Source organism: Heterodontus francisci, chromosome 42, assembly GCF_036365525.1.
Source record: "Heterodontus francisci isolate sHetFra1 chromosome 42, sHetFra1.hap1, whole genome shotgun sequence".
NCBI classification, from domain to species: Eukaryota; Metazoa; Chordata; class Chondrichthyes; order Heterodontiformes; family Heterodontidae; genus Heterodontus; species Heterodontus francisci.
The window spans coordinates 19766156-19789574 of NC_090412.1; the positions used below are offsets into that span (position 1 = coordinate 19766156).

At 43.8% G+C, this 23419-nt stretch overlaps 1 protein-coding gene across 1 annotated transcript in view; it reads right to left on the minus strand.

Annotated features, from left to right (window-relative positions):
* LOC137355498 (glutamine--fructose-6-phosphate aminotransferase [isomerizing] 1-like) overlaps nucleotides 1-23419 on the minus strand; it is a 76318-nt gene that overhangs the window by 20133 nt on the left and 32766 nt on the right. The window contains exons 8-12 of the mRNA XM_068020707.1: nucleotides 18684-18763; nucleotides 17131-17236; nucleotides 15017-15180; nucleotides 12294-12389; nucleotides 2537-2634 (exon numbers count right to left, since the gene is read on the minus strand). Of these exons, the coding sequence (XP_067876808.1) occupies nucleotides 2537-2634; nucleotides 12294-12389; nucleotides 15017-15180; nucleotides 17131-17236; nucleotides 18684-18763 (544 nt within the window). The remainder of the gene's footprint in view (nucleotides 1-2536; nucleotides 2635-12293; nucleotides 12390-15016; nucleotides 15181-17130; nucleotides 17237-18683; nucleotides 18764-23419) is intronic.

Below are 23419 nucleotides of genomic sequence, written 5' to 3' on the forward strand. Positions count from 1 at the left end.
TGCTGCCAGACCTGCTGAGCATTTCCAGCGTTTTCTGGGCACATTTCGTACATTTAGAACAGCCGACTTCAGCGACTCACCGCTTTGAGGCACTGAGCTGCCTGGTGGTTTTCTCCCTTCCCGTGGGAAACTGTGTGTTACATCCCTCATTGAGACTGCTCCTTGAGAGAAGACTTTGATTGGGATGGGGACCCTCAGCAAAATGCTGGTTCAAAAAACTGGAGAGGAGTCAATGAACACAAGTCTTTATTAAGATTCTCTGTCGTCCTAGCCAACTCAAACCGCCTACACACTCACCGAGTGGTTTCTCATGTTCCATGAGTTCCACATGCAGACGCGGGTTGTGATGGATCATGTTACAGAACTAAAACTGGTCAAATGTAACTGATGCTGCTGTGTGGCCCGCAGTGTGAACCAGCAGACACACCTAAATCCAGCAGGCTAACTACTGAAAACCCAACATCCATGGCAAAGTACAGAAGCATGATTAACCTGCAGCAAACTATTATTTCTGTTCTGTTCTTGGTGACAGTGACTCGATTTCTGAGGGAGGTTGGTAGGTAGGGGGGGGGGGGGGGGAAAGCAGTCACATTGCAGGGCTTGACTGCATCCTGATTTACATATGAATTCAATTTCTAGAGAGATAATTGTCTCATTATAATTGAGCAGGACTAATGAGGCATGCAGGCCTGTCAATGTGCAGTACACTTTAGTGAAATAGCTCTCCGTCCAGCTCTTTTCAAACAGGAGACAATTTGTCGCTATTAGACAACAGGCAATGCCAGCTGTGTGAGGTAGACTCCAGATACAGAACCGCAATAAATTAGCTATTAACGTGTGAACGCATCCACATGCATTTAACAGTACGCGTGAGCCCTTGAACACCGAACGGACTTGTAAATAAACACTGCCTTTCCATCTCACAGCAAATTATTGGCTGCAAATATCGGACAGGACGGAATGGAACACAGGATCAGGAGTGGGCCATTCAGCCCCTCGAGCCCGTTCTGCAAAGGAATGAGGGAAAGACATATGGCATGAAATTCATGTGCCTTGATTTTTGGGCACGGGGGCTGTGATTCACGGCATGTCCGTGTCCACTGGAAATGAGGTGGGTAAGACACAAAATTCGTCTACCGCCCACCCCTCCTTTCCATTATTGTAGCACGGCCATGAACAACTCCTGCGCAGCGCTGGTCTCCATTTCACCGCAGGAGGCTTCTGCACGCTGCAAGGAGCCGAGTAGCTTTGGGAAGAAACCGCTTCCTTTGGCAGCCTTCACTTTTTAAAGGCACAGTCCTCCTAAAAGGGTAGCTGCAGCAATGCAATGCAGGCTGCTGGATCATTGTATTTTTGTTATTCATGGAGATACAATAGCACACCAAGGGAAGGAGAGGGCTCCCAGATTTTGTGACGCGCCCTGGACACACTCTATCCAGAGGTCCAGGCCAGGAAGGCGGCCATGTTTCCGCTGGGCGGGGGGAGGGGGGGCAGGCATCCCTCCAGGCTAACCCTGTGGAGGCAGTGGGAGCAGGTGGCAAGGGTCGTGAATGCCCAGAGTGTGGCACAACAAACCTGGCAGCAGTGCCGAGAAAAGTTTAATGATCTCAAGGTCAGCGAATGCATCTGCACATGACAGCTCTCAGCCACCACACCATGTACCTTTCAAACTGTTCAATGCACCACGCTCCCATCGTGCACCCAGCAGCACTCCCTGACACTCAAGACTCACCTCTAACAACCTGACACTGCACCTTGCCCACACACCTTCCAAGCATGCCAGCCGCGCACACACCTCCAGCTATTCAGCTATGGACAGCACATCACCCAACCTTACTGACATACAGTCACTGACATTCTGCTCTCTCTCTTGCAGGAGACAGAGTGACCACGGGCCTTCTGCTTTCCTCCCCATCTCCCTCCCCTCACCCCCCGCTTTTGTGCCTTCAGATAGCCAAGAACTGCCGGCTGCTCAGCCCCTGCAGCCTCACATTAAAGGGCGAGCGCAGGAAGAGGGCCCTGAGGAACATGCACCATCACTCAGCCAAACACTCGCAGCCACCAGCTCAGACTGAGACAGGCACCGTGCAAACGTTAAGAGGCCAGTTTAGAGTGGGGATCAGCATGTGGTGCGTTACTGGGCACGAGTGGGCTGCAGTCAGGACAAGGGGTTAGTTCAGGTCACGCGTGAACCTGCCGGAGGGCAAAGTCGCACACCAGTTCTGCTGCAGGGGCCTCAGCTGAGGACGTCATGGGGGAGAACTATAGGAAGAAGTTGATGCACATGCAGCAGATGCTTGGTGCATTGACAAGCCTGTCAGATAGCCCCCAGTCACTGGCTAGGAGCATAGTGGCTCCACCACAGCAAATGGCATAATGCACAGCTTAGAGCCCCATCCTTTCCACTGTGGAAGTGATGGGCACTTCCATGGCAGCATTCAGATGGAGAGTCTGCTGGACACTCTCCAAGTTTCCAGTGCAACGCAGGCAGATATATCAGACGCATAGGATTTCAACGCCAATAATGAAAGCATACCGCCAGTCCAGTATGGTAACTTGTTCCACAAGCAATAATTAATAAGCGTCTGCATCTTCTGATTTCCTTAATCGAATCCTTTAATCCGCCAAGGATCACTAAGAGGCAAGAGAGATACAAGTTACAGAATAGAGACTGAACCAAACATACTGGTCAACTTGCGTAGCGTTGCTAGAAAGCAATCAAGATATTTTTCTTCTCAATGCAATCTGGAGTTTCATGGCCACTGTCCCTTTGGATCACCATCAGTAAGAGAGGGGGGAGGCAGTGGCATGCTGGTAGTGTCACTGGATTAGTAATCCAGAGATCAGGCTAGTTGCTCTGGGGACATGGGTTCAAATCCCATCACAGCAGATGGTGAAATTTGAATTCAATTAATAAATCTGGAATTTAAAAAGCTAGTCTAATGGTGACCATGAAACCACTGTCGATTCAGGGAAGGTAAATTTGCCGCCCTTACCTGGTCTGGCCTACGTACGACTCCAGATCCACAGCAATGTGGTTGACTCTTAAAATGCCATTCAGTTCAAGGATAATAAATCTAGCCAGAAACGCCCACAAACAAATTAAAAAAAAAAAAAATCACCATCTCTAGATGTTATCACCAAGGCAAATACTTTTTTACAAATTGGTTATCTGGATTTTGGAATTAGCTGGTGCATTAGGAAAATGATTGGCCTTGAGCTTCCTCCACATTTGCCCACAGAAGACTCCCGTAATCTCTGTACTAAAGAATGACACCACCACCAAATAATAAGTTTGTGCTATATTGGTTTACTGCCACTAGGAGTCTCTAATACACATTGTAATTAATCTACAATATTACATCTATTGTGCATACCAACATCTTGTAGCAGAGAATCAGTAACGTACAAGGCTTTTTGGACACTAAGGGAATCAAGGGATACAGTAATAGTTTGGGAAGATGGAATTGAGGCAGAAGATCAGCCATGACCATATTGAATGGCAGAGCAGGCTCAAGGGGCTGAATGGCCTACTCCTGCTGCTATTTCTTATGTTCGTAACCAACCGCATGGCTTAAACGTTCGCAGATGTTTGGGCCTAAATGAGTTACAAAGGAACCTCAATGCCTTTTTCCCCACACTATCCTCATATTCCCTTATGTCATTTGTATTTAGAAATCTGTCAATCTCTGCTTTAAACATACTCAATGACTGAGCTTCCACAGCCCTCTAGGGGTAGAGAATTCCAAAGATTCACAACCCTCTGAGTAAAGAAATTTCTCCTCATCTCTGTCCTAAGTGGCTTCCCCCTGATTTTGAAATTGTGTCACCTCGTTCTAGACTCCCCAAGCAGGGGAAACATCTTACCTGCATCTACCCTGTCTATCCTTTTAAGTGTTTTGTAGGTTTCAATGAGATTACCTTTCATTCTTCAAAACTCTAGAGAATACAGGCCCAGTTTCCCCAATCTCTCTTCATAGGACAGTCCCGCCATCCCGGGAACAAGTCTGGTGAACCTCCGTTGCACTCCCTCTATGGCAATAATATCCTTCCTAAGGTAAGGGTACCAAAACTGCACACAGTACTCGAGGTGCAGTCTAACCAAGGTTCTGTAAAATTGAAGCAAGACTTCACTACTCCTGTACTCAAATCCTCTTGTGATAAAGGCTAACATACCATTAGCCTTCCTAATTGCTTGCTGCACCTGCATGTTAGCTTTCAGTGACTTATTGACAAGGACACCCAGGTCCCTTTGTACATCTACACTTTCTAATCTCTTACCATTTAAGAAATACTCTACACATCTATTACTCCTGCCAAAGTGGATAGCCTCACATTTTTCCACATTATATTCCATCTGCCATGTTCTTGCCCACTCACCAAGTCCTGCCAAATCCCCTTAAAGCTGCTTTGCATCTTCTTCACAACACACATTCCCACATAGTTTTGTGTCATCCGTGAACTTGGAAATATTACATTTGGTCCCCACATCCAAATCATTCATATATATTGTGAACAGCTGGGGCCCAAGCACTAATCCCTGCAGTACTCCATTAGTCACAGCCTGCCAACGTGAGAATGACCTGTTTATTCCTACTCTCTGTTTTCTGCCTGTTAACCAATCCTTAATCCATGCCAGTATATTACCTCCTGTCTTATTTGCTTTAATTTTGCTAACCAATCTCCTGTGGTGGACCTTATCAAAGATCTTCTGAAAATCCAAGTATACCATGTCCACTGACTCCCCTTTATCAATTCTGTTAGTAACATCCTCAAAAAACTCCATCAGGTTCGTCAAACATGATTTCCCATTCATAAATCCATGTTGACTATACCCAATCAGATCACTATTGTCCATTTATCACATCCTTTGAAATACATTCTAGCATTTTCCCAATGACTGATGTAAGGCTATCTCCATAGATAACTCTTTCAACGGTCTGGAATGTAGAATCAGGTCCTGGGGATCTATCAGCCTTCAGCCCCATTAATTTCTCCAATACAACCTTCTTGCTATACGAATTTCCTTCAATTCCTCATTCCCCCTAATCCCTTGGATCTCTAATTCTGGGAGATTTCTTGTATCTTCCTCAGTGAAGGCAGACACAAAGTAATCATTTAGCTTCTCTGCCATTTCTCTATTCCCCATTATAAATTCTCCTGACTGCCTGTAATGGACCCACATTTGTCTTAGCCAAAAGTTTCCTTTTTACGTACCCATAGAAGCTTTTACAATCCATTTTTATATTTTTTTGCTAGCTTACATTCATATTCTGTTCTCCCTTTCTTTATCAGTTTCTTCGTCCTCCTTTGCTATATTCTAAAATCCTCCCAATCCTTTACTACTATTTCTGGGAACTTTATAGGCCTTTTATTTTAATCGTATACAATCCTCAACTTCCTTTGTTATCCACAGTTGACTGCCTTTACTTTTGGGGTTTTTGTGCCTTGAAAGAATGTATAGTTGCTGTAAACTATGTAATAGTTCTTTAAAGACTATCCATTGTCTATGCATGGTCATACCTTTTAATGTATTTTCTCAATCCACCTCCGCCAATTTGCCCCTCATACCATCAATTCCTTTGTTCAAATTTAACATCCTGGCTTCAAACTGAACTACCTCACTTTCAAACATAATGTAATATTCTATCATATTATGGTCACTCATCCCTAAAGGTTCTTTTACAACAAGATTAATTAGCCCTTTCTCATTACATAAAACTAGATCCAATATAGCCGGTTCCTCAATATACTGTTCTAAAACAACATCCCTAACACACTCCAGAAACTACAGTATTAGTGCTCATTAGACATGCAGATTGTACTCATATAACTAGAATGTACTCAAGTCTTTTGATCTTTTACCTCTGTTCATCAAACTCGCCATCCAAATGAACCTCTGCCACTAAACTGACCAGGCCCCCAATTCCTATGGCACTATTGCATGAGCTTAAATCTGAGCATACATCTGGAACCTATGATCTTCTGACTCAGGATGAGACTGCTATAAATTGAGCCAATATTCCACTCCATTCGGATGTGAGTCGTATCCGATTGAGCTCAGGCAGTCTCAAGCTGGTCCCTGATGGATATGAGCTGAGCAGAAAAACTGTTCCGTCATTGGGCCTTAAAAAATGCTGATCTCATTTACAGAAACCACCGGGTAGCTCAGTCAAGAAGTGGAAAAATGGCACAATGTTGTGGGAGAGTGGAGAGAGCTTCAGTTGAGTCAGCTGGCTATGTGCAGCCTGGACCAGGAACCTTTGACGCTGGCGCTGATAGCCGGACATAGTCGTGTTCATATCCAAACACCAACAATCCTTAATTTAACAAGCATAAAACTCATCAAAAAAAAAAATTTTTTCAAAGACAAAACATGTTCGAAAAACATGCAGTCTCAGGAATATCACACGACCAATGCTTTGTGGCTGGCTCACAATTGCCTTACGTGGTAAAAATATACAACACTAAACAGCAACTGTCACCTAACTTTACAATTAATATACTGCTGCTATACGAACAGTTCCAGTGAATGAAAATGAAATGCAAAGAAAGATAATCAGGAATTTTGAGTTGGCTCACAAGTTATATTATATAATAAACTTCAATGCTCTCTAGTCATTCTCCATTTTTAATATTTGCAGTACTAGTTGATTTAGGTTGAAGGAATAGCATTATACAAGTACAGAGAAGTTTCAAATGCATCTTATGTTTAGTTTAGTTTAGAGATACAGCACTGAAACAGGCCCTTCGGCCCACCGATTCTGTGCCAACCATCAACCACCCATTTATACTAATCCTACACTAATCCCATATTCCTACCAAACATCCCCACCTATCCCTATATTTCCCTACCACCTACCTATACTAGTGACAATTTATAAAGGCCAATTTACCTACCAACCTGCAAGTCTTTTGGCTTGTGGGGGGAAACCGGAGCACCCGAGAAAACCCACGCAGACACAGGGAGAACTTGCAAACTCCACGCAGGCAGTACCCAGAATTGACCCGGGTCGCTGGAGCTGTGAGGCTGCGGTGCTAACCACTGCGCCGCTATGTTGCTTTACGCCATTGCATGAATCTGCTTTCAGATGTTTCAGACAGGGAGGCTACTTCAGGGCGTTTGGTCAACTTGATGATATTTGCTGGTAGGTTCCTGATGAACTAGCATACACAGGGAGACAGCGTGCAGGTCATTATCAACATGTCCTTGAAGATCTGTTGTGGGACGCATGTTGTTTCTCCACTCGGCATATCAGGAGGCTATCGAATGATGGTCAAACTAGACATCCCCCATTGTAAATTTTTAGCGTCATACAAGAGTAGGAGTAGACGAAATCAGACTTCTTCTCCTGCCAGAAGTGACTGGACTTTCCCCCTGTAAATCTTCTGAGTGGGGACTGTGTTAATGAACAGGCTGTCTCACTCCTTGGGGACAGAAGGCAGAGTGAAGAAAGCACACAGAATGCTTCTCTCCTACAGCAGCTTCCCATGTAAGCGCAGGTGATGCAACACCTGCCCTTTTACCCCCTCCCTTCTCACCATCCAAGGCCCCAAACACTCCTCCCAAGTGAAACAGCGATTTACTTGTACTTCTTTCAATTTAGTATACTGCAGTCGCTGCTCACGATGTGGTCTCCTCAACACTGGGGAGACTAAACGCAGACTGGGTGACCGCTTTGCAGAACACCTCCGTTCAGTCCATAAGCGTGACCCCCGAACTCCCAGTCGCCCATCATTTTAAATCTCTACCTTGCTCCCACTCTGACCTTTCTGTCCTCGGCCTGCTGCAGTGTTCAAATGAAGCTCAAGGCAAACTCAAGGAACAGCACCTCATCTTTCGACTGTGCACTTTACAGCCTTCTGAACTCAACACGGAATTCAACAATTTTACATCATAACCTCTGCCCCCATTTTGTTTCTTTTTTTTTTGCTGGTTTGGTTCTTTCGCTCGTTTCTTAACCCTTTTACTTTGCATTCAGACAATTGTTATTCTGCCATTCACACCTCCTCGACTCACATCTTTTGTTTCTTTACTTTTCCTATTTCCACTCCCTTTGGCTTTTCCCCATGAAACCTTTAGTTATATAATCTCTTATGCTCTCCGCCCTTTCAGACCTTCCCTTTTATTCTTTTTCCCCACCCAGACCCCTTTCACTTACTCAAAGCCTATTACATTTCTTACCTTTGCCAGTTCTGATGAAAAGTCAGAGACCTGAAACGTTAACTCTACTTCTCTCTTCACAGATGCTGCCTGACCTGAGTATTTCCAGCATTTTCTGTTTGTATTTCAGATTTCCAGCATCTGTAGTAATTTGCTTTTGTATACGGTTTAAACCTTGGCTGTTTCCTGTGCAAGGACCCACATCACACACTCACCTCAATCCGACGTCACCTAATCACTATTTTCTAACTAACCAGTAACAGAGGCATGTGCATGACAGAAGAGGGCTAGCCCATCCAGGATCCTCTCATTTGGGGAGGTAACGTGGTGGGGGGAGGAGGTGCGTGGGAGGTCGGGGAGGGGTGTGGTGGGGGTCATGTCTCCCCAAGTTTGAGACATGAAACTTAGCATAACTACAGAGGACTGCATTTTAGTGTGTAACCTTGTACATTACTGATTCTCTGCCAAAAACTTGGAATATTATAAATACAATATTGTAGATTAATTACAACGCATGCTAGAGACTCCTAGTGGCAGTAAACCAATTTGGAGAAACATATCTTCAGGTGGTGTTGCTATTCTTTAAACCAACAATACTTTATCATCCACAGGAGGGGACAAGTCATTGGTCCGGATTCTGTGGTAGTTCTTTCTTTTTTCTTTTGGGCCTCCTTATCTCGAGAGACAATGGATACGCACCTGGAGGTGGTCAGTGGTTTGTGAAGCAGCGCCTGGAGTGGCTATAAAGGCCAATTCTAGAGTGACAGGCTCTTCCACAGGTGCTGCAGAAAATTTTGTTTGTCGGGGCTGTTACACAGTTGGCTCTCCCCTTGCGCCTCTGTCTTTTTTCCTGCCAACTACTAAGTCTCTTCGACTCGCCACATTTTAGCCCTGTCTTTATGGCTGCCCGCCAGCTCTGGCGAACGCTAGCAACTGACTCCCACGACTTGTGATCAATGTCATAGGATTTCATGTCGCGTTTGCAGACGTCTTTAAAGCGGAGACGTGGACGGCCGGTGGGTCTGATACCAGTGGCGAGCTCGCTGTACAATGTGTCTTTGGGGATCCTGCCATCTTCCATGCGGCTCACATGGCCAAGCCATCTCAAGCGCCGCTGACTCAGTAGTGTGTACAAGCTGGGGATATTGGCCGCCTCGAGGACTTCTGTGTTGGAGATACGGTCCTGCCACCTGATGCCAAGTATTCTCCGAAGGCAGCGAAGATGGAATGAATTGAGACGTCGCTCTTGGCTGGCGTACGTTGTCCAGGCCTCGCTGCCATAGAGCAAGGTACTGAGGACACAGGCTTGATACACTCGGACTTTTGTGTTCCGTGTCAGTGCGCCATTTTCCCACACTCTCTTGGCCAGTCTGGACATAGCAGTGGAAGCCTTACCCATGCGCTTGTTGATTTCTGCATCTAGAGACAGGTTACTGGTAGTGTTACTGGTAATTCTGTGGTAGTAATGACAGTGAAACTGTTCACGTTTGCTTTTGTTACTCCTCTGAAATTAACAGCAATTGCTGGACATGCGCAGTTCAATGCGGAAATCCAGATGTTGAAGTCTTCTCCAGAGGGTGTGCTGCTGATGTTCCTAGACAGTAATCTTTAGAAAATCACTGAACTGATAAGAACCCCCCCCCCCCACTTTTTATGCTACAATATCACTGTTAAAAATTCCTGAAAAGGTTACGCCTTGTTAATTAGGTGTGACTAGGTTTTTAAATGGTGTACTAAGTCATAACTACTGCTGAAAAACCTCTCTGGCCCTGGAAAATTAATTTTATATTTGTGCAAGTCAAATTTTTCCCTCTGATAAAAATTACAAGTTTTTTGATAGAAGAGCCTTTTTAAAGCTAGTTTATGGTATTCCAGCTTCTAATGTGTAGGTCCCAATGATTTATTTCTCTCTTTGTAAAATTTATAGAAAGTGAAGAATAATAAGCTTTTTTAAAAAAACTTCCTGGTTTGCAGTCTGAGAGAATACATCAATGCGATTGACTGCTTACCCTGCTTGATGACATCACTGTTGCTGGATGCCTGGAGATCCCCTTAACTTGGCAGCAGATTCAAATTAACGTGGGGAAAGGGGAAATCCATATTACAGAGATCGTTAGATCTTTGTGGGAAGCTGTCAAGATCAGCGGCAAGCTCCGTTGCTTTGCTGCTAACTGCAAAATCTGGGCCATTAACTGTACCTCAAGTCCTAGAGATATTGGTCTTTTTAAGACACCATTTCCAGTCAGGATCCACAAGAACTCCCCTACAGCATCTCATGAAATCACTCCTTCTGTACCGTAAACTAAAAGGAGGCATTTTAGCTTACGATTCGCTACCGATAGCTCAAAAACAGATCATCAGGTCATTACTACCTTACTGAGTGCGAGACCTGGCTTTGTGCAAATTGGTTGCCACATTTGCTGCATTACAATAATATTTAATTGATTGCAAAGCACTTTGGCACATCCTGTGCTCTTCTTTCTCTTTCTAATTGGGTCACGCAACACATAATATTGTTCCAGTTCCACTGGGGGTTACAAGAATGAGAATCAACCCAAATGAAGTGCCAGTTAGGCTGCTATGGTCAGGTGGCCAGATCACTCTACCTGGTGAGGTGACTATGCCCAATTAAATCAACTAAACAAACAAATTTAGCTGCCTGGTGCTTGATTATGATCCTAATTTTGAGATTCTCCCCATCTTGCTTAGAACCAAATGCCACCACAAGTTGTGAAACTGAGTTCAGAACAAATTGGCAATCCGTGGGCTGGCATCAGACTCAATGGCCCCTATATTAACGGGAGGGAGCAGGGGGCAGTTTAGCTTTTGCGAAACCCAAAAGAACAGGATTTGCAGTGGCCCTGCTGCAGCCAGCCAGATTAGAGTTGGCCAATCGCACGACTAGTTTACAGGCAGGACAGGTTGAGAGAGCACTTAATAAAGCATACAGCATCCTGGACTTTATTAATAGCATCATAAAGTACAAGAGCAAAGAGGTTATGTTAAATTTCTATAAGATACCAGTTCGGCCTCGGCTGGAGCATTGCGTCCAGTTCTGGGTGCCAGACTTTAGGAAAGATGTCAAGGCATTGGAGAGAGTACGGAGAGAATCACAAGAATGGTCCGAGGGATGAGGAATTTCAGTTATGAAGATTGATTGGAGACGTTGAGACTGTTTTCCTTGAAGAGAAGGCTGAGAGGAGATTTGATAGAGGTATTCAAAATGATGAAGGGTCTGGACAGAGTAGATAGGGAGAAACTGTTCCCACCCGTGAAAGGATTGAGAACAAGGGGGCACAGATTTAAAGTGATTGGCAAAAGCCACATGAAGAAAAACTTCTTCACGCAGCGAGCGGTTAGGATTTGGAATGCACTGCTTGAGAATGTAGTAGAGGCAGGTTCATCTGAGGCATTCGAAAGGGAATTAGACTGTTATGTGAAAAGGAAGAATGTGCAGGGTTATGGGGAGAAGGCGTAGGAATGGCATTAGGTGAATTGCTCATTCGGAGAGCTGGTGCAGACACAATGGGCAGAAAGGCCTCGTTCTGCGTTGTAACAATTCTGTGATTCTGTGAGGTTAACTTGGGGACCTGAGGGGAAAGCACCCCTGGTCCTCCTGGTCCACAAGCAGTGTTGCAAAGGCACTTTACCTGCTGAATCCAGCTGTCCTCGACTCCTTTTAGCTGCCAGGTTTCCCAAAGCCTGGAAAACCCTGCAAGGAAGCAAGTCTGGCACAACTAGTCGGACTGGAGTCACAAGCTCCCGCCATGGGAACTCGGGATCGGAAATAACAGCTGCCTTGAAAGCCTCAATCACATTCCAAGAGTAAATTTTTCAAAATATGTACTTCTAAAAGAATATCTCGTGATTTCTGCACCCGGAAGATTGTCCCCAAATGATACTCATTGGAGGAAGTGGTGTCTGCTCAAACATTTCTTAAAGGAACAGGCACCCGTTCAATTCAGTCTCCTTCTCTAATTCTTCTCCCCCATTAGCTGCCGGGAAATTCCACCAGGATCCACGCTTTTGCATTTATGGTCAATGCAGTCGGAAAGTGCAACAGATGAAACTAATTGCAGTACGACCAAAGAAGCTTTGCGTTCAGTAAACTCTAAGTATTTACTCTTACCTGTGTTATTTTCAAAATTGACCCTTCCTCTCATTGTGTTTACCACCGATTCTGGCTGTTCAAAGATTTCTTTCTGCATAAAGGAACTGTAGCTTCCTGCAAAAAAGGTCAGGCAGAAATAATCACATGAAAATGTACTTAAATGGAAAAGGTCAGAAGATTTTGTGTAGGAGGAAAACAAAGTCTCAAGGCTATGCTTGTAATAATTTATCAAGATCCTGTGTCAGGCCCATGTTTAGTATTCGTAATCCAGTGGGCAAATTTCACTGTCAAAATCAATCTAAATATGTGCACATGTCTTGACATCGTCGTCTCATTTAAAGGTGCATTTACAACAAGTTTAGCTTTGGTGCAAAGCAGCTGCGAAAGGTATGGTAGCCTATTGATCGATAGTGAACGAGCATCTCGGAGATCGTGAGTTCAAATCCCACAATGGCGAGATATGAATATAATCAATAAATCTGATTATTTGTGAGCTAGCAACTGAAACGTGATTGGGAAAGCTGCTGCATTCATCATCAATACCCAGTGGTTCATGAATGTCATTCAGGAAAGAAATCGGTCACCCCCTACTCAGTCTGGCCTACACTGGACTCCAGTCTCAACTAACTCCTAATGGGCAACCAGGGATGGGCAATATAAAAAGACTTGCATTTATATAGCACCTTTCATGACCTCAGGATGTCCCAAAATGCTTTACAGCCAATAAAGTATTTTTAGAAACACTGTAATAATGTAGGAAACATGGTCGCCAATTTATGCACAGCAAGCTCCCACAAACAGCAAGGTGACAATGACCCAATAATCTGTTTTTTGTGATGTTGACTGAGGGATAAATATTGGCCAGGTCACCGGGGTGAACTCCCCTGTTGTTCTTCCCAATAGTGCCGTGGGATCTTTTACATCCGCCAGAGAGGGCAGATGGGGCCTTGCTTTAACGTCTCATCCGAAAGACGGCACCTCCAGCACTGCAGCACTCCCTCAGTACTGCACTGGAGAGTCAACCCTGGTTTTGTGCTCAAGTCTCTGGAGTGGGACTCGAACCCACCACCTTCTGAATCAGAGGCTGTCTACCCAGGGCACATCCCAAGAGGAAATAAAGCAGAGCACGGATGCTGGTTGCCCATATACTATGATTGCAGTGTTGGGCTGATTTATGGCATTACTATGTGGTATAACTGCTGGGCCAGATCTAGTGGTTACAGTCATTACAAAGTCCAGACTTCCCAGGAATTTTCACCGCAGTGCTGCACTTTATATATTCAAGAGCAGGCACTTCCCAGCTCCTAGTCAACTCGTACAAACTGAAGAATCACAGAATTGCAATCATAATCAGAGAGGCTGAAACCATATTCCAATCTTCATGCAGCCCAACACTGTAATCATAACATAACAGCAGCCCGCATTCTTGCTTTGCTTTATTTCCTCTTGGGATGTGCTCTGGGAAGACACTGAGTCACAAGGATGTGGGTTCAAGTTCCACTCCAGAGACTTGAGCAGAAAATTGAGGCTAACTTTCCAGTGTAGTACTGAGGGAGTGCTGCACTGTCAGAGGTGCCGTCTTTTGGATGAGACATTAAACCGAGGCCCCGTCTGCCCTCTCAGGTGGACATAAAGTGCAATGGCCTAAAAATGGTACTGGGGCAAAACCAGTTTACAGATCGAAAGTGAATCTATTGCAACAAAAAGTGTGACTCGAATGACGACTTCAAATAGAGGAGATGCAATGGGAGCGAGAGCAGGAGGTGAATGATGGGCTGCAGGGGTTGGATGACCTTTTCTTATTCCTGCTCTGTCTAAATTCAAACATCAGGCAACACAATCAATCAAACACGAGACAATTACATCCAGCAATTTGTGTCTGTGTTTATCTTTAAATTCCTGACAAGGTCTCAGACCAAACTAATGTGCTAGTAGCAAAAAAACATCCAGCTGTGTATCGTCACCAGATATTTTATATAATATTTGACTTTAGAATTGATAGTCGCTTGTTTTTAATTCTCTTCCCCCACCCACACCCCCCCACCTTTTACTGCTCATTTATTTCACCCTGCCAGCCTTTCCTAATTCATTCCTTTTCCTCTTCGGTTCTGCTCTCCCTGATTTACGTTGCAGCTCCTGGATGAGAGTTGAATCGGGCAATTGAGGAGAATGTTTTAACGCTGAGAGTTACAATGATCAGGAATGCTTCCTGAAAGCATGGTGGAATCAGATTCAATAGTAACATTCAAACAGGAATTGGATATAAACTTGAAAAGGAAAAAAATTGCAGGGCTACGGGCAAAGAGGAGGGGAGTGGGAGTAGTTGGATAGTTCTTTCAAAGAGCTGGCACAGACACGATAGGCCAAATGGCCTCTGCTGGAAGATTTTATTGTTCCGAAAGTCAGACAATTATAAGACCCAAGACTTTCAACCATTAGTACAACTCAACCTTATGGATCAGATTATTTCCTTATAAACATCTCATTAGCTTCCGAGTTGAGTGGATGAATATTGAGGCCGATTCATTGGTACAGTCATTGTGAGAGGCCACAGATTGGCTGATGTGGGGAATTGCAAACATTCACACCGTCGTATGGGATGCTCTTTTGAGGGGAGGCCAGGGCACAATGGTGGGGTATCTAACCAGCTTTTATGGGATGGCGAGGTGCACCATTTGCCAACACTGCTGCTCCCGGTCTCAAGCAGCAGCACATTCTGTCCGATTTTGCCTCTGCTTTACCTTTCATCATCTGCTGCAGCTCCACCTGCAGTGTCTGGATACCGCGCGCCGGGCAGTCACTTGGGGTGCGCTCGACCCGGTGAATAGAAAGACAGCCTGCGACCACCGCTGCCACATCGTCATCCTCCAGGAAAATCACTTGGTTTGTGTGCTCAATGATAGCGCTGGAATATCAAGCACCATTGTGACAAACTGCCCGCCAACAAACAGCACCCGTGACATGAAGGAATACATCAAAAGATGTTTTAATGCATCAAACCTGAGGAAATCCCATTCAGCTACCCCAAAATATCAGGTGTTCTAGTCATAAAAAACTAGAAACGGAAAATAATTTCAGCCTCTTGGCCCATGAAGTCTCTCAATTCTGACTCCAGCGTATTTTAATTCAATCACAGACTTCCCTTTCCCTTGTTGATCCGCCCCACTTTGAGGATCATTAGTTTCTAGGGCTGCCAACTGGTTAAAAGAATTAACTGCAATTAATTTTATTAAAAATGTTTTTTGGTTTAATTTGCATATTTAATTGATCCTGTTATTGCCAGTGCTAAGTATTTATGTTTCAGCTTTAATGTTATCGCCCCTAGCTGTGCTGTTGGTTCCACTGGTGATAGATTTGGCCGATGTGTCAATATCAGTCTTGCCTTTGCTGTTACCGGGGGTGATATAACTGTCAGGACTAAAGTTACTTATAAGCTGTGAAAATGAGTATAAAGGAGCACTGGTAGACTTAACCACAAAATACATAGTCAGAGGTACTCAAAATCTCTTATCTGACACCGAAAAGTAATGGGAAGTTACTTTTCACTCATTCCCAGCCTTTGGTGAAGTTAATGAGCTCCTGAGTTAATGTTTCTCATAACTGATTGGATGGAATTGATGAAATTGACTATGAATTCTGTTTCCAAATAGCTCAGGCATTCCCATTCCCACCCTGCTCCCCTCCTCTCTCTGGCATCCCCTTCCAATATCCCATTCCCACCCTGCTCCCTCCACTCCCTGGCGTTCCCTCCCAGTATCCCACTCCCATCCTGCAGCCTCCTCTCCATGTAACTTCCGCGATAAATGAATTGATAAAAAAAAATTAATGCATTAATTACACAAGTTAACTGTGATCAATTGATATTCCTGCTCTTTTTGCCACCTGAATAACTAAATGACACCGTGCCATTGGTAGCTCCATTACACGCAGTCGCGGTGCTCAACAGGTGTCAATCCAACTTCTTATAAAAGTGGCAACAGATCTCAAACCAGCTATATTCCCGGTTTTCTGTTCCAATAGCCGGTGGACATGTTGAATAGATTCCCAAGGTAGGTGGCAAGTGGCTACCCTTCGAGTACCTCTGACTGTCTCAAAAAGGAAGTCAACTATTTGAAACACCAACAATCAGAAGTACCTTATTAGCACAGGAGTCAGAGTGTCTGTATCATCTGACTGCCCTTTGCAATCCCAATTAAAAAGAGACAGGCAAGCATTTAATCCTGAAATTTGGTAGAAGCCTCCATTTTGCAAATGCCCCATACCAAACAGCTACTGAATTCTAGTCGGCCTCATCAACTGTTTACTTAACAATATGACTTTTCAACTTTAGCAGATTATTATAGTGTGTGCCAACAGTTATAACATCCTTGTCCTTTTTAAACAGCGTATTATCTAACTCTCAGAGTGATGGCACAGAAACCAGACTCACTGGTCAAAGTGCTTTTCATTTCCAGATGTTACAAGCCAGTCACGCTGCAAAGGGCACAACTGATGCAAAATAAATCAAACAATAAGCGCCAGTCATTTCCCTGCTGGATTCCTCTAACCCGGAGCCAGAAATGTTGCTTCAATTATGTAACTTTTGCCGATTTAAACCACTTTCCCCAGAGAGAGTGGTCAGCCTAAAGGGACAAGCCAAGTTAACCAAGCTCCATTTTAGCAGCCAATCATTACAACTGGGCTTCACACTACACATGAGCAATGCCACGAGTGATCCACAAATGTTTAAATAGAAGGGGAAATATTACACCAAGTTAGGACACCTCACTTAACAGTCACATATCTTGAAAACGCACCTTGCCCATAATTCTCCAACTAAACCAAGTACTAAAGCTTAGAAGATTAAAAAGTTTACCTGGCATCCGATGCAAAGTAGTACTCCACTGACTTCTCTTCCCCAACTGGGTACAAAGAGGTATCATCAGAGCGAGGAACAGGGCAGCTTGTCTTCACTTCTTTACCTGGTAAAAGCATTCATATATTTATCAAAACTCATCGTTCCCTGCTTGAACTTCCCCCACCTCTGCCCATCCAATAAAAGATAAACACAAAACAGAAGGACACGTATATAGGCATAGCATTAACAGGGGAAGGTAGGCAAGTGGATGAGGACCTACATATTTATACTTGCCGATTGGTTCCGCGCATTTTGTTTTGAAAGCGTAAATGTACGAAATTAGGTTGATGCATAGCATCTCCGCTTCATTACTTTGGTGCCATTGGGTTTGGAGACCTAGATCAGTCTTGAGCAGGCATTTATTAAATCAGCCAGCTTCTCCTTCAATTATTTTATTAGATTTTTTTTTTAAGTGCACCAGTTGTGTCTCTGATCTGCATGAAAAATGGGTTCGCTACATATTCTTAGGATCTGGCCATTATAAGCCCTTCCTCCAAGCAATTCCAGAGCACCAAAACTTGTTAAGATGGTTTGTGACTTCTCTGGCCCAACAGTTTTTGGCTACATTATGCTAAATGAGTCAATGTAATATTATGAAGCACAATAAACTGCTGTCAGGCAAACCCCCCATCTGCCAAGACTGAGGCACACATGATTTCGCCACATGAACATTAAAACTTAAAATTGCAAGCCCTGACTGGAAGGACATTTACATAGTACTAGCAGTGTTGGAATATTGGGGACCCAGTCGTGGCTTCCTCAATACACAGAAGAAGTGGTCAGACCAGCTTTAGTCACACGACTAACTAGTTGTTGCAGAGAATTTGAATTTCCAACAAAGGATTTGAAGAGGCAAAGCCGTGTGTTCATGGAGTAAAGATCTCTCCTGGAACTGAAGCAAGAAGTACAGCCTCTTCTGTCTGCCTGCTTCCATCTCCTTCCCACAGAACTGAATCTTGTGAAAACACGTGAAACTCAAAGAGAGAAAGGTTTTCTACGTGAACAAGGTTTTAAGACGACTACTGGGCCTCAACGAAAAGCAAGACTACTTACAATAAAGGTCTACTGTGAGCTCGAAGCACCGTAACAAGATATTGCCTCAAACCCCTCCCTACTATATTTTCTCCTCCTCTTTTCTGTCCCTATCTGCATGTGATATTGCATGTGCATGCTAGCGTGCGTGATTCATATATCCGTAGGCATGAACCGTATTAGAGTTTAAGTTTTAATAAAATTTTGTCTTTCTTCTTCAAACCTGAGAAAGCCTGTGTGAATTGGTTTCTTTGTCTTATAATTGGAAAACTGTGAACAAGGATTCACAAAATGGGGAGCTCAAAACACAGTGTGTTTAAAATTAAACCCTGTTACTATGAGACCAGGTGAAGATAGTAAACAGACCCTTAGAAACCTTTTGCACCTGGTCGTAACACTGCTTTTAGATATTCAATGACTAATAACCTCATGTGTAACATATAATGAACATCTCTACCCATAGCTCCAATGTTACTTACATGTACGATACAGAATTGGTATGTGATCTGTGGAAAGTTTATGATTGCTCCTCACGCCAATCATCAGAGGGCTTCCCCGTCTAAAAAGAAACACACAGCATTAAATGTTCCATCTGTGATGTCTACAAATGACTCTGAAAAAACATAAATGTCTACATTTCTGTGAGATGCAAGAAAGAACTTGTATTTATTTAGGACCTTTCATGACTGCAGGATGCCCCCAAAGCACTTCACAGCCAATGAAGTATGTTGAGCTGTAGTCACTGTTGCCGCGCAAGGAAACATGGCAACCAATTCGCACACAGTCAAACCCCAAGCAAGGAGATAATTAACCAGATAACCCTGCTTTTGGTGGTGTTGGTTTAGCGACAATTGTGGACCAAGACACTGCAAGAGCTCCCAACTGTTCTTCAAAAAAGTGTTAAGAGGATCGTCCATGTCCACCCAAGAGGGTAGACAGGACTTTGGTTTAATGTCTTATCCAGAAGATGGCGCCTTCAACAGTGCAACAGTCCCTCAGTATTGCAATGATTATGCACTCACGTTTCTGGAGTGGGACTTGAAGCCACAACCTTCTGACTCAGAAACAAGCATGCTGAAGGTGCATTCTGTTCCCAAACACGACATTCAATTGTTCACAAGTCATTTGTAAATACATTGTCATAACTTTTAGAAGGAAACTCCTGGTGTCCACTTGGGATGGACCAGAGGTTAAAATATAAATGATAAGGTTTCAAGGCTTGAGGGAAGACTTAACACTTTCTAGATACAATTATTTACAGGTTGGTCTGCAAGTTAAGTGATTTTAAATTATAAATGCATGTGCTATCAGGGGATGTACATTTGGGGCTTGATGAGGAGATCCCTCAGGTTGGGGGTAGAGTTTCTTTTAGAAGGGAACTCGCAAGTGGAAATTATAAATCCAGATGTCAAGGCTTCTGTCAGTCATCCCAGACACTTAGAAAAGCCACATCAATCCCAGTCAACCAGTTCTCTGTTGATTCCATTGGGAACATGTGAAAATCTGTTGTTATCTTAAGAGGAATGATAGATTCCTATTGCTCAGATCTACTGTCTTTGGAAGAGCAGGTCCCCCTTCAAATAAAAGGAAAACTTGGACAGATATAGTGAATCAGTGAGTAGCTCTCTCACCTCGGAGTCAAAGTTGTGGGTCCAATCCCATTCCAGGGCTATGTGAACAAAACCCAGACTGACACTCCACTGCAGTACTGAAGGAGGAGCTAAACCGGGTTAAGTCTGCCCTCTTAGGTGGGCATAAAAGATCCCATGGCACTATTTTAAAGACCAGGAGAGGAGATCCCCCTGGTGTCCGGTCCAGTATTTATCCCTCAACCATTTCTACTAAAATCGATTACTTGGTCATTATCACATTGCTGGCTGTGGGGACTTACTTTGCACAGCAGTAACTTCACAAGTACTTCATTGGTTGTAAAGCACTTTGGGACATCCTGAGGTCATGAAAGGTGCTATATAAATGCAAGTTTTTCTTTTCTTTTGGCTGGAGACTTCCTGAACACAGAAAGGGCCTGGTCAGTTACAACCAGTACACCACAATTTCATCTGCAATTCATGCTTTCCTGTTGGATAAGAAATTGTAGCTAAGATTAAGGTCAAAGAGTCAGAAAGAAAGAAGCGGCTTTAAATTTAGATGCGACCTTCTGGAAATCCACCTGTAGCAAGATAGGGAGAACCACCCAAAGCATGAAAAATTGCTGCATTAAAAGCATTTCTGGCCCAGAGTAGGACCACAACTTCAGGGCCTAAAGCACTCTGAGAAAACGTTTCAAGATGAGCACAAAAAAGAATAAAGGAAATGAAAAAGACAAAAAAATGAAAAGCAAGGGGGCGGGGGAACAGAGAAAGGAAAGTTGTGGACAGGTGGGAAAGAGAGGGAAAAAAATGGAAGTTATGTTTTTCAAAAAGAAAATCTCTGAGCCAAAGGTGCCAGTAATTTCCTGAACTTGCCTGCTCCTTCCTGCCTGGGCTCCGTGGTGTTGCTGAGGGGATAACTTTCCAATCATATTGATGTGTTCTCAATTTATTTATATTGTCATTTTTTCTATATTACCATAACATCTACTAAGCCAAAGCTATATGAACTTTCAAGTGCCCACTCTCCAAATGGTTGTGCTTATTGGAGGCCAATCATTTCAGTCCCAGGAGTTCCTCAGGGTAGTGTCCTAAGCCCAACTACCTTCAGTTGCTTCATCAATGACCTTCCCACTATCATATGGTCAGAGGTGGAGCTTTCACTGATGGTTGCAGTGTTCAGTACCATTCGCAACTCCTCAGATAATGAAACTTCCATGCAAGAAGACCTGGACAACACACAGGCTTGGGCTGATAAGTGGCAAGTAACATTCGCATCACACAGGTATTAGGCAAGGGCAATCTCCAACAAGAGCAAATCTAACTACATTGTCCTGACATTACCATTGCTGGGTTCCCCACTAACAACATTCTGGGGGTCACCATTGGCCAAAAACTGAACTGGACCAGCTAAATAAATAATGTGGCTACAAGAACAGGTCAGAGGCTGGGGGTTCTGCGGTGAGTGGCTCACCTCCTGACTCCCCAAAGCTTCCCTCTCACCTACAAGGCACAAATCAACAGTGTGATAGAATACTCTCCACCTGTCTGGAACGGTGATGCTCCAGCAATGCTCAAGGCGTCGTAACTATCCAGGACTAAGCAGTTCACTTGATCGGTACCCCATCCACCAGCTAAAACATATACTCCCTCCACCATCAGTGTACTAAGACTGCAACTGTACAATCTACAGGATGAATTACAGTAACTCACCTAATTTTTTTTTTTGGTGACATCTCTCAAACCTGCAACCTCCACCACAAAGAAGGACAACGGCACCAGATGCATTGGGAACACCAGCAAGTTCCCCTCCAAGTCACACACCATCCTGACTCGGAAACATAATTGTTCCTGCATCGTTGCTGGATCAAAATCCTGGAATTCCCTTCCTAACAGCACTGTGGAAGTACCTTCACCACACGGACTACAGCAGTTCAAGGTGGCGGCTCACCACGACCTTCTCAAGGGCAATGAGGGATGAGCAATAAATATTGGCTTTGCCAGCGACGCCCACATCCCAAGAATGAGTTAAAAAACAACTTTAAGAACGTCAAAATTCCCAAACAATAAAACTGTACTTTACATTCTTGTAAAGGTGAAATAATTTCATAACAAGTAACAAAAATTGGGAGAAAAAGATAAAATCTTGGGAAGCGCCTTACTAAAAACGAGAAATGACTCTTGCTACATAAGAGAGGCTCAAGTAACAAATCCCAGGCTGCAGTATTGTAGAGAGCGTGAAACTCAGATTCTGAAAAGACTTGCATTGAAAGTTGAACAAAATTACAAAAATAACTTTAAAAGGATTCAACTGCTTCCTGAGAATGCCCCTGTTACTCTTAGGCTCCATTGAGCAAACCTTGCAGACTTCAGTTTGTTTTTTTGGAGATTAGTTTATCTTGCCCATACCTACACAGCAAAAACATACACACTGACCACAAGGGTAAACAGAATGAATGCTTATGTGCAGATACACAGGGTGGAGACTCTGCTAAAATTCCTGTGGGTTTGCCAACAGATACATGCATTTTGGCAAGAATGGCCATCATTTAGTAAATCTTTCCATCCAGATTTTCAGCAGATTAGTCTGGTAGTCAACATGTCCTGAAAGTACACGATAAACAGGCTGATATCCCGTTCAGGGCCATTAGCAAATTAACGACTTGCATCCATGGTCATTTTTACTAAAAAATACATGTCAATAAAGGCCACAAAGAGAAGTACAAATGAGGGAGGGCTATTCAGCTGATGTAGCTCAACCTTCCATGGGGATCGACAGAATTCCCATCATCTCATCTGGAATGATTCCAGAGTCTGTGCCTACACTTATCCAGAAACTAATTCAGTTTAATAAGCACTCATTCTTTGAAGAAGTGACCTGACATCAGTCCTGAATTTGCCTTTTCCTAGATTGTATTATGTGCTCCTGGTTTAATTTGAAACATTCAGCTCTGGCTCAATGCTTTCGATTCCACTTTATATATCCTGTAACCTGTGCTCGCTGATCCACATTGGCTCCTGGTTAAGCAACACCTCCATTTTAAAATTCTCATCCTAGTTTTTCAATCCCTCCATGAGCTCCCCCTCTCTATCGCTGAGGTATCTGCACTCCTCTAATTTCAGCCTCTTAAACATACACAATTTTAATTACCCTACAATTGGTGGCTTGTGCCTTCAGCTGCTGAGGGCTGAAGCTCTGGAACCTCTCGACTTCTCTCTCCCACTTTAAGACTCTCCTTAAAACCTACCTCTTTGACCAAGCTTTTGGTCGTCTGCCCCAATATCACCTTATGAGGCACGGTGTCAAATTTTGCTTTGTAACACTCCCATGAATGCCCTTGGAATGCTCTGTCAAAGGTGTTATATAAATACAAGTTGTTGCTAAAATGGAACACTTTGCATTACTAGGTACTGTATTTCATCTAGACCCTTTGCTGCTTCATCAGATCCACCATTTAGTTTAGTATATTCAAGTTTAACCAAATTTCACTCTGTCGCTTAGAAACATGGGACATGAATACTGATCCCAGGCATACCTCAACAGCCCGATATCACCCCCAGAACTGACAAAGGGTCATCCACCTGAAACATTAACTCGTGTTTCTCTCTCCACAGATGCTGCCTGA